Source organism: Eleutherodactylus coqui, chromosome 2, assembly GCF_035609145.1.
Source record: "Eleutherodactylus coqui strain aEleCoq1 chromosome 2, aEleCoq1.hap1, whole genome shotgun sequence".
NCBI classification, from domain to species: Eukaryota; Metazoa; Chordata; class Amphibia; order Anura; family Eleutherodactylidae; genus Eleutherodactylus; species Eleutherodactylus coqui.
In genome coordinates this window covers 42,664,790-42,676,392 of record NC_089838.1, presented here as the reverse complement: position 1 = coordinate 42,676,392, position 11,603 = coordinate 42,664,790, and the positions used below count along the sequence as shown (strand labels likewise).

General features: G+C 42.9%; 1 protein-coding gene across 1 annotated transcript in view; it reads right to left on the bottom strand.

The window, feature by feature from the left end:
• Positions 1-624: 624 nt before the first annotated feature.
• LOC136611247 (histidine--tRNA ligase, cytoplasmic-like) overlaps positions 625-11,603 on the bottom strand; it is an 85,685-nt gene continuing 74,706 nt past the window's right edge. Inside the window, exons 10-14 of the mRNA XM_066590682.1 lie at positions 11,138-11,265; positions 10,246-10,509; positions 8,295-8,411; positions 1,259-1,405; positions 625-836 (exon numbers count right to left, since the gene is read on the bottom strand). Of these exons, the coding sequence (XP_066446779.1) occupies positions 783-836; positions 1,259-1,405; positions 8,295-8,411; positions 10,246-10,509; positions 11,138-11,265 (710 nt within the window). The 3' untranslated portion in view covers positions 625-782. The remainder of the gene's footprint in view (positions 837-1,258; positions 1,406-8,294; positions 8,412-10,245; positions 10,510-11,137; positions 11,266-11,603) is intronic.

Sequence of the window (11,603 nt, the reverse complement as noted above, 5' to 3'; positions counted from 1 at the left end):
GTGATGCCAGTTAATGGAATATTCCTGGACTTCTTTTCAATTGATAACCGATCGATCATCTATTGATGACCTAAGGGGACCCTCAGCTCAGAGATCCACCAATCTGCTGATTCTTGGGCCCACTGTCGCTTAAAACCTTTGAGGATGTGCACCACTGAGAGGGATTATTTCCAGACACATGGGATATTTTTATACTACATATAATGTGTAAAATTCACAGGGCACAATAAAGATTGCAATAAGGTAAGGCTCCAGTAGTGCTCCATGTTTGGAGAAGAGAAACTGAAATGAGATGGATTTGTTTTTTTTTCTCTATTGATTTCAAGGGGTTTCCATTCCGTCAGGTTTCTGTTTTTTCTTTTTTAATGGAAAAATAATGCTGCAGACTGCTTTAGTTTCCCATCCAATCAATGGGCAAAAAAAACCTGATCCCTTTTTCTGTTTTATTTCAGTTTCTCGCCTCCAAAAACGGAACAGACAGACAGAAAACCTGAACTGAGCCCTCCACAGGTGTAAAAGCAGCGTAAGCTTTCTCGACACCTTTTCTTTGCTATTATATCCGAATTATAGCTGCAATCAAAAATCTTTATTGAGAGTATAACCAGAAAAAAACAAGGCAAAACACAAGAACTCATAAAACCATTTATTTACACACCTTATAAACAGTCTCAGAATAAAAAAAAAAGTGTTCTGATGTATCTTCTTGGGGGTTTTGTACATGTTGTCTTCATTATTTTAGGATTAGTAGATCCTATGTATGAACATATATGAGTGAATTACCTCTAACTTGTCCGTTTCTGGATTTCTTTTGCTAAATATTCCCTGGGAATGTTGATCTGTTAAAAATGAAAATGACATGGTAAGACTTATCTGCAGGCATAAAATATGCTACTAACAGCTTCCCTAGTATACTAGCATAAAAGAGAGACCATTTGTCACTTGTTAATGAACAAAGCCTCAAAATAAAAAGAAATTATGCTGCAAGTGATAGCATCACATGCTGCTGCAGCAGCCCTGTGTGGCGCAGAGTGTTAAGGCAACAGAAATGCAGTCCTAAGGTCTCGCTCATGACCTGAAGGTTGTGGGTTCAATCGCCGCATGGTTTAGGTAGTCGGCTCAAGGTTTTGACTCAGACTTCCATCCTTTCCAGGTTGGTAAAATGAGTGGGGGGTAAATTTTTACTGGCCTCTATCACTATTCTGATTATTTTCAGTTGACTACATACTATATCAGGTTACAAGTTTACATTGGTTTGTACCTCCTCTCGTGTCGCAACATCTCTCAGCTTTACCACTCCATCTTTCAGTTCTTGCTCTCCAATAATGGCCACTAGTGGAATGCCTGTCTTCTCACAGTAGTGCAACTGAGGAAGTAATTTAGGATTCTTCTTGTGAAGCATTTCTGCCTAGTTTGGAGAAAATAAAAATATCAAATTTAGTTGAAAATTTTTAAAGAAGGTAAGTTCACACCTAATAACGGAATTTGTGCAGATTTTCCACACTCAAAAATCTGCACCAAAATCCGTGTCAACATCGGCACCATTGGTCAAGTACTGATTGTGGTGCAGATCCACAGCAAAAATAATCCTTTCAACTGAAATTGTGAAATCTGCTGTCAAAATCCAAGACAAAATCCACAGTATGTGAATGTATCCATCCATACTTGGGAATGAATATTTACTGTTAACAGCAAAATGAAACTCTTTGCTTTTGGGTTGTGCTGGAGTTCCAGATGAAATGCATAATTCAAAGCTAATCCCTTAACACCACTCCACACCTTAATTGTATGGCACAGGCAATGGGTGTTTCTCATGAACCACCGCACATTTATGGTAGAGTGATGGCATGAGCTCAGGAAGGTGGGGATGAAGGCCCAAATAGGCAGTGTCCTTAAGGGTTTAATGGTGTTCAGATCCTACAGACTACAGAAACGGCAGCTGCCTCTTATCCGGTGGCTGGGTTTTCTATAATAGCATGTGTAATTACTCTCCATAGCATGAGCTCAGGAAGGTGGGGATGAAGGCCCAAATAGGCAGTGTCCTTAAGGGTTTAATGGTGTTCAGATCCTACAGACTACAGAAACGGCAGCTGCCTCTTATCCGGGGGATAGGTTTTCTATAATAGCATGTGTAATTACTCTCCATTAAAGTCTGTCATCTACCGTCACAGTGCAGTCATCTCTACTACAAGTGAAGTAAACAGGATTCCAGTTTTTAATATCAGTGAAGGGTCAGCATTCTCAATAAAAAAAGACCAAGGATTGGAGCTCCAGGAATATTATTTGCTTATTCCTGATGCATTTTGGGAAGAGTTGCTGTGAGTGGGACAATTGCTGGGTTTAGCTGCTTGGAGGACATCATCAGAATGTTTACACTTAGTAACATCTTGTATGTTAAATATCATTACAAGAATTCTTGACTTTTAGAAGTTTGGAAGTGGACATCAACTATCTATGTGCAACATGAAAGGGGTGAGTAGCCATATGGAGCTATACGTTCACAGATCTCCCAGAGGAAAAGCCAAACTTCACCTGCCAGAAATGCAAGCTTGTGTCTCTGTTAGAGGAAAAGATGCAAAGGCTTCAGGAGAGAATAGCTACATTGAAACTCATTAAGGAAGATAAGGATTTTCTCGACAGAGCAGAAGTAGCTCTTTAGAATGTTGAAGGAAAATACATTTTCAGTGTACCTATAGAAGCCGAGGAATGGAAGCATGTGACCCAAAGCAGCAGGAGGATAAGGAGTCAGTCAGTACCCATACGGCTCGGGAGCCGGTACCAGGCTCTCACGTAGGAGAACAATGAAGATATTACTTTGCCCACAAAGAGCAGTCTAGTAATCACTCAGAATCCTCCTGGATGGAGAAAAAGTGTTCTTGTTGTGAAGAAGAGAAGGAGAGTGATGGTTGTGGGGGATTCCCTATGGAGAGGAACAGAGGCAGCGGTCTGCAGACCTGACACCTCACGAAAGGTGTGCTGTCTACCAGGAGCATAAATCAAAGATGTGTCTGATAGGCTGTCAAAACTCTTCAGTCCTACAGAACACCACCCATTCCTACTAATACATGTTGGTGCAAACGATACTGCAAAAAAATGAAGACCTTGGCAGGAAAGTGAAGGAACTAGGAACAGAGGTGGCCTTCTCATCCCTCTTCCTGGTGGATGGACATGGAATAAGAAGATGGAACAGGATTCTTGACGTTAACAGCTGGCTATGTCGATGGTATCGTCAGCAAAGATTTGGATTTCTAGACCATAGAGTGAATTACCTATATGATGGATTGCTTGCTAGAGACGGGTTGCACCTTATAAAAACAGGTAAGCAAGCATATATTTGGCAGGCAATTTGCTACACTCATCAGAAGAGCTTTAAACTAGAACAATATGGGAAGGGAAAAGTAAAAATATACAGCTAATGAGAATCTTGCTATTAGAAGTGGAAAGAAAGAACAAAGACAAAAAAGAAAACTGAAGGAAAGTAAAGGAGCAAGAGACAAGCACAAACGCAAATGTTTTCACACATATGAACAGAGCATGGGAAACAAACAAGGAGCATTGGAGCTTCTAACACAGGAAGAGAAATATGATGTCCTAGAACATCACAGAAACTTGTGGAAAAATAAACATGATTGGAATACAAAGCTTGAAGGATACAACTTAAAGGATACAGTTATAAAAATCAGCCTAAGTAAAGGGGAGGAGGTATTACATTGTATGTTAGGAAAGCATACATCTCCACAGAGATTCAAGCTTCAGAGCATGGTAGTTATGTAGAAACGGTTTGGGTAGGAATACAGGGAGAGAACAGAAAGGACACCATTGTAGGCATTGGTACTGGTGCATCTTGTCTCCACCGGAACTAGGGGTGGAGACATTAGTTGGCCAGCCACAGTGAGGCCAACCCATGTCTCCACCCCTAGTTCTAGTGAAGACAAGATGCACCAGTACTGTAAGCATTTACTATAAGCTGCCTGGACAAGCAGAAGATATGGATAAACTCTTTCTACATCAGATGGCCAAGCTCTCAAAAAAGCATGACATAGTGATCATGGGAGATTTTACCTATCCAGACATTTGTTGGAAATCTCTCAGGTAAAAGTAATGGATCCAACAAATTCTTATCCGCTCTTGCTGACAACTTTATGTTCTAAAAAGTAGAAAAGAAAACACAGGGATCTGCTATCTTGGAACTAATTCTGAAATTAATAAGTTTCATAAATTTTCTTTTGGAGGGCAGGGAGAGAATGCACATCAATTTGGCCATTGTTTTTTTTTTCTTTTTTTACAGCATTAATCATGCAGCATGACTGACATGATTTACTTTTTCTGCAGGTCTGTACAATAATAAAGATACCAAAATTATTACTATTACTATTTTTTTTAGTTTTTTCCCCTTTTGCACTATAAAAACCCTGTTTTGATAATTATATTTTGTCTACACAATTGCATTCAAACTCCCATAACTTTTTAAACTATCCATGGATGGAGCTCTGTGACGCTTATGCTTTGCATGATGAGCCGTAGTTTTTATTGGTATAATTTTGGGATACATATGAATTTTTTTGATCACTTTTACTGTTTTTTTGGGTGGTAAAACAATCATTTAGGGCTCAGTCACATGGGCGCATCCAGGCGCCGTTGCGCCCGTCTTACTGCACGATAAGACGGCCGCACTGCAGGTACGGACGACTCTCCGCACCGCCGGAAGTAAGAACACATGACCGGCTCATGTCAAGATCCAATTTATTGTACAGGTCCTTACTAGAGATGAGCGAGTATACTCGCTAAGGCACATTACTCGAGCAAGTAGTGCCTTAGCCGAGTATCTCCCCACTCATCTCTAAAGATTCGGGGGCCGGCGAGGGAGAGCGGGGAGGAACTGAGGGGAGATCTCTCTCTCCCCCCCGCTACCCGCCGCAACTCACCTGTCACCCGTGCCGGCCCCCGAATCTTTAGAGACGAGCGGGGAAATACGCGGCTAAGGCACTACTCGCTCAAGTAATGTGCCTTAGCGGGTATACTCGCTCATCTCTAGTCCTTACCGATAAGATAACCAATATGTGGGATTTTTAACAATTTATATTGATTTTTATGCAAATAGGGTAAAGTGCGCAAAAAACACTTTTTTAAATTTACATTTTTTACATCCCTCTAGGAAGCTTAAAGCATAACAGCTATGATTGTTATGATAATGCATTGCAGGACTTCTACACTGCGATGCCTTATCGCTTACCATAGCGATCATAGGCAATGGCAACCCATTGACCCTTCGCAAATCCCGGCATGTGGGGTAAAAACTGTGGGGATCGCTGTTCTTCTGTATCCCAGCTGTTGCAGTGAAAGGCCGCCTATCAGTAATAGCTGCCTCTCGCTGTGGGAAGGTCTGGGCTCTGCTTTTGATCCCGCGCCATCCACATGACGCAAGTTTACATTAATTAACACACTACAAGGACATAAACTTCTGTAACATAGCGTTCAGGGGTTAAGAAAAGCATGGAGTCTAGATCACGCAAGGTAGTCATCCCCCCCTCTACTCTTACTTGGTCAGACCTTAGACCTGGAATACTGTGCCCAGTTCTGGGCACCCCACTTTAAGGAAAAGACATAGACAAACTGGAGCAAGTTCAGAGAAGAGTTACTAAGATGGTCAGTGGTCTGCAAATCATGTCCTAGGAGGAACGGTTAAAGGATCTGGGAATGTTTAGCTTGCAGAAGAGAAGGCTGAGAGGAGACTTAATAGCGGTCTACAAATATCTGAAGGGCCGTCACAGAGCAGAGGGATCAGCCCTATTCTCATCTTCACAAGGAAAGACTAGAAGCAATGGGATGAAACTGAAAGGGAGGAGACACAGATTAGATATTAGACAGTGAGGGGGATCAATGAGTGGAACAGGTTACCACGGGAGGCGGTGAGTTCTCCTTCAATGGAAATGTTCAAACAAAGGCTGGACAAGTGTCTGTCTGGGATGATTTAGTGAATCCTGCACTGAGCAGGGGATTTGATCCAATGACCCTTCCAACTCTACGATGCTATGATTTACGGTATTATGTGTATAATTGAATATGGAGGAAAAATGCTGATGATAAAAAAAAAACACACACAAAAACCCCCCCCAAAAAACACAAGATTGAAATCTAACCCACTGAGGTCTGAAGAGAAGTATACTGTTTCATATACACTCTGCTGCCCTGCATATAGAGTATATACTGCTCTGTGTCACATACAGTAAACAGATGTAAAGGAAGACCCAGTGACTGCAGCGTGTTCACCCAAGGGTAGCATGCCCCTATGTGGCTTATTGCACACTACTGATTCAATGAATCACTATGTGAGGACTGTTATTATAAGGCATATGTTACTGTAATTAGCTTCACATGACCAGTTACTTATGGTTTTCAGCATCCCTTGAATATACAACACTGGACACAAACATTGTAGTGGATTTTATTTTTTAAAGGGGTTGTCTCGCGAAAGCAAGTGGGGTTAAGCACTTCTGAATGGCCATATTAATGCACTTTGTAATATACATCGTGCATTAAATATGTGCCATACAGAAGTTATTCACTTACCTTCCCTGCGCTGGCGTCCCCGTCTCCATAGCTCCGTCTAACTTCAGCGTCTAATCGCCCGATTAGACGCGCTTGCACAGAAGGGTCTTCTGCCTTCGGCTTGGTCCGGCAGCAGCTGCGTTTTGGCTCCGCCCCTTCTACGCGGCATCGCGTAGCTCCACCCAGTCACGTGTGCCGATTCCAGCCAATCAGGAGGCTGGAATCGGCACACATGACGGGGCGGAGCTACGCGATGACGTGCAGGAGGGGGCGGAGCCAAAACGCAGCTGCTGCCGGACAGACCCTAAGGCAGAAGACCCTTCTGCGCAAGCGCGTCTAATCGGGCGATAGACGCTGAAGTTAGACGGAGCCATGGAGACGGGGACGCCAGCGCAGGGAAGGTAAGTGAATAACTTCTGTATGGCACATATTTAATGCACGATGTATATTACAAAGTGCATTAATATGGCCATACAGAAGTGCTTAACCCCACTTGCTTTCGCGAGACAACCCCTTTAAAGCATTAGTGTTAGTTTGGGCTTTTTTTTCTGTATCTAAAATAGAAATCAATATTCCTACAACTTCATTTAGGCCGGCTTCACACGGCCGTGACGGGCTCAGCTGCGGAATTCCGCGGTGGAGCCCATCAGGGCGCCCCCCAGAGACCCCAATACTTACCTCTGGATCCAGAGTCTTCCCTCCCACATGACGCTTCGGCGCGCATGCGCAATAAAGCGCGTGACGCGACGCGCTGGCCGCGTCATGTGACACGTCCGCAACGTGATATGACACGCCGGCTGCGTCATATTACGCGGCTGGCGGTGGGTGGGGAAGCGGTTTCACGCTATCTTTCGCTGTGCTACAGCGGAAGATAGCGTGACGGACGGCTTCCATTGACTGCAATGGAAGCCGTCTGCTCATACACCCGCGGCAAATAGAGCATGCCACGGGTGAGGTTGGGTGATTTCACAGTGCGTAATTCCGCGATGGAATTCTGCACCGTGAGCATTGAGCTATTAGGTTCAATAGAACCTAATAGCTGCGGGCAATGCGGCGGATTTTTGGAAATCCGTTCGTGGGAAGGAGCCCTTAGGGTGACTGAGAAACAATTTGCAAATAAAAAAAAACATTTTGGACTTTTAAAGAAATGTAAAAATGATAACTAAATAAGAACACAGTGGGAGTGAGAGAAAAACATCTCAAGGCGCAACGACTCCAAAAAATGGTGATGATGGTAAGATATAAAGATTTTATTCTATGAGGAGTAAAACCAGCAGAACAAACGCGCTTTGAGGAAAAACCTCTTCTTCAGTAATTGCTTGGGCAACACATGCTGGATGGCCACGGTGAGTATCTAGGTTGCCATGTCAGCACAGCTAATAGGGAGACCACAGGGAGAGGACCAGGCTGCAGGTGTGGCTCCTGGTGTATAATGTAGGTATCTGAAAAAGGGAGGGCCATAAATAATTAAAAGTACACATATTAAATGTCCTTTATGTATGCACAGCAAACAAGGAAACGGGATATACCCTGCTTCCCTGAAAATAAGACCTACCCTGAAAATAAGACCTAGCATGATTTTTCAGGATTTTTGAGGATGCTTGAACTATAGGCCCTACTCTAAAAATAATCTCTAGTTACAGATAATAAAACAAGGCAATTTAAATAGTGCCCAGGCAGATCTACATGGAGCAAAAATTAATATAAGACCTTGTCTTATTTTCAGGTCTTATAAACTGGGTACTTACTTTAATGCCAGAGTCCCAAAGCACAGTGATAAGTTTCATCCTCTCCTCTAAGTAATTTGGCTGCGCAGAAGCCACCAGCACTTGAGTTTCTGTGGTTCGGATACTCTTAAAAGATTCCTACAACAAAGGGGCAGCACCAGTGATGTAACTTCTACAGTTAAGCCATCAAACAATACTCTGACAAGTTACAATGACATATTAGAAGATGAAAATTGAGGTGGGGGGGGGTCATGGGCTCCATCCCCCAACAATTTTGATATAGTACTCTATAGAGAGCTCAAACCCCTTTAGTTAAAGGGGTTGTCTCGCGAAAGCAAGTGGGGTTAAGCACTTCTGTATGGCCATATTAATGCACTTTGTAATATACATCGTGCATTAAATATGAGCCATACAGAAGTTATTCACTTACCTGCTCCGTTGCTGGCGTCCCCGTTGCCATGGCTCCGTCTAACTTGGGTGTCTTCTTGCTTTTTTAGACGCGCTTGCGAGATCTATCTTCTCCATTCGGCTCGGCATCACCGGCATTTTGGCTCCGCCCCCTTGTACGCGTCATCGCGAAGCTCCGCCCCCGTCACATGTGCCGATTCCAGCCAATCAGAGGCTGGAATCGGCACATGTGACGGGGCGGAGCTTCGCGATGACGCGTACAAGGGGCGGAGCCAAAATGCCGGTGATGCCGAGCTGAATGGAGAAGATAGATCTGCGCAAGCGCGTCTAAAAAAGCAAGAAGACACCCAAGTTAGACGGAGCCATGGCAACGGGGACGCCAGCAACGGAGCAGGTAAGTGAATAACTTCTGTATGGCTCATATTTAATGCACGATGTATATTACAAAGTGCATTAATATGGCCATACAGAAGTGCTTAACCCCACTTGCTTTCGCGAGACAACCCCTTTAAGATATCTCAGGCAATGATTGCTCTGCTTTGCCATTATTTACACTGAAAAACAATAACTTCAAAGGACACTAACTTTTTACACAACTTGTGATTGTATGATAGCCAGTGCAATAATTCGCTATACTATTATTTATTTACTTAAAATAACGTTTGTGTGCTGAAAAAGTGCTCTAAAGTTTTGATTCGATTCCTGCTCACTGAACTGTATGCAGGGAGACAGAGACATTTACACAGATGTGAATGCTGGAGATAATGCTGAGATATCTGCTGCTGTTTATACATGTGTACACTGCTAGATCTTTCTATATGCTCCTGCATGATGAGGTTATGTCTGTGTGTAACAGACAGAGACCAAACACTCTGCAGCTCTCTGTGTACAGTCTATAGAACACATGCATAGCACAGAAGAGACTCTTCCCACCAGTTTTGAGAGGATTGAGAATCAAATATACACTGCAGAGGCGAACAAGGGGAAAATGCAGGATACAAGTCAAATAATGGCCAGAAATAGTGTTATTCCTCATGTACACACATGGCAGCTTATTCTGAAACGTTGAAACGTTATCTGAAAAGTCAGGTATACTTTAAGGGCCTTTTACATGGCCGATGATCAGGATAGAAGGTTCATAGGATTGTACATTTTCCCAGCCATAAAAAGTCGAGCCTGATCAGCTGACAAACGAGCAAGTGCTTGCTTATTGGCTGATCGTTTTTATGTTCTTGGCAGTACACCCCCCCCCCCCCCCCCCCCCCCGTGAACAGGGAAGGTGCTGTCGACACTAATGTAACTGAATGGCGGACAAATGATCACATGCACAATTGGTTGTTCCTCAGTCCCCCACACAATCGAAAAACCTGTGTTTAGGCTAGGATGAGCACCGATCTCGCCGATTGGTACTCACCCTCAAGAAAAGACCCATTAGTGTAAAAGGGCCCTTATTCTCTCTCCATGTGCAGTTTGTATAGGAAGCTACATGTGCCTTTGATCTTAAGTCAATGTTCAAACAAATCATTATTCATTTTAAAATCTACTTCTGCCCTTTTACGCTTACCTGTGCTTTCTTCTGTGCTATAGATAGTATTCTCTCAATTCCAATGCTGATCCCCACACATGGTACTTTTCTGCCATTGACATCGAACTTAGACACCAGGTCATCATAACGCCCTCCTGCAGCTATGCTGCCAAATTTGGTTATCTTGCTAGTATCACCATCTTGTAAACTAAAAGGTTCTTCTGGGCTTTCAAGCAGTACAGCTTCATAGATCACTCCAGTATAGTAATCCAAACCACGGGCCAAGCCCAAGTCAAAGGAGACCTGACGGAAAAATTACAATAAGAGGATAGCTTAAATGGCCACTGCACATTGAACAAACTTGTGCTTATGCGGTAGCCAACTGAGAAAAGTACAAATACTTTATTGACCTAAGATAATGTTTTTGCGCAATAAAATTATTTTAAAGTGCTCCAATTTAGGGTCCACTAATTGCTGTCAAGTGATGTCAGTCTCTAATAACAGAGAGACTAATTAAGGGAAGTGTATGGGAGTGCTGTCTCTGGCTTCCCATAGAAGTCTATGGAGAGTGGCTGGGGGATGGAGAAGTATGAGAGAAGCAGAGACTCACAGTGTTTGCTGTCTCACAGCTACTGAAGTCACATCCACACTGTTCATTACTGCTGCTGTTACTTTTGAGGTTGGGCGACAGAGACAGTAAAGAAGAGTTTCTGTACTCCTGTGTGTGCAGTATATTGTGCGATCATAGCAGTCAGTCTGCACTGACCAACTCAATGAAAACTAAGAATTAGAGATAGAAACTATAGATGATAAACTGGTGATAAATGCCATATACAAGCCATATAATGGGAAGAAATCATTTTAGAGTACACACAGAGCAGCTTATTCTAAAAGGTCAGTCAAAGAAACGTGATGTATTTTATGTTCATACCTTATCTGCCACTCCGTAGATTTCCAAGTAGCGGTGAAGTAGTTTAAGATCATTCAATGCTTCCATTGCCATTGTGTTCTCAGAGACCATTGAATCATTCCATAAGTATTCAAGTATTGCTAAGCCACCTACACAAAAAACAATTTATATAACAATATACAATTCACTGTCTATGTAGTAGCGTTCATATTAATCATGACCAGGGGCGCAGCTTTAAGGAGTGCAGAGGTAACAGCAGCATTTAGGACCTGGTGCCTGAGGGAGCCCAAAGGCTCCTCTGCCATATAAGAAGACAGTAGTATTATAAATGACACATGGTATACGGGGACTTGTTACAGATTTTGCATTGTGGTGCAGAAGCTTCAACGAAGGTCTCTGACAATGACCATCTATGAGAAAGTGAATGCTTTTCTTGCTCATTATTATACATCCGAAAGAAAAAGGGTTATTACAAGAATGATAACGC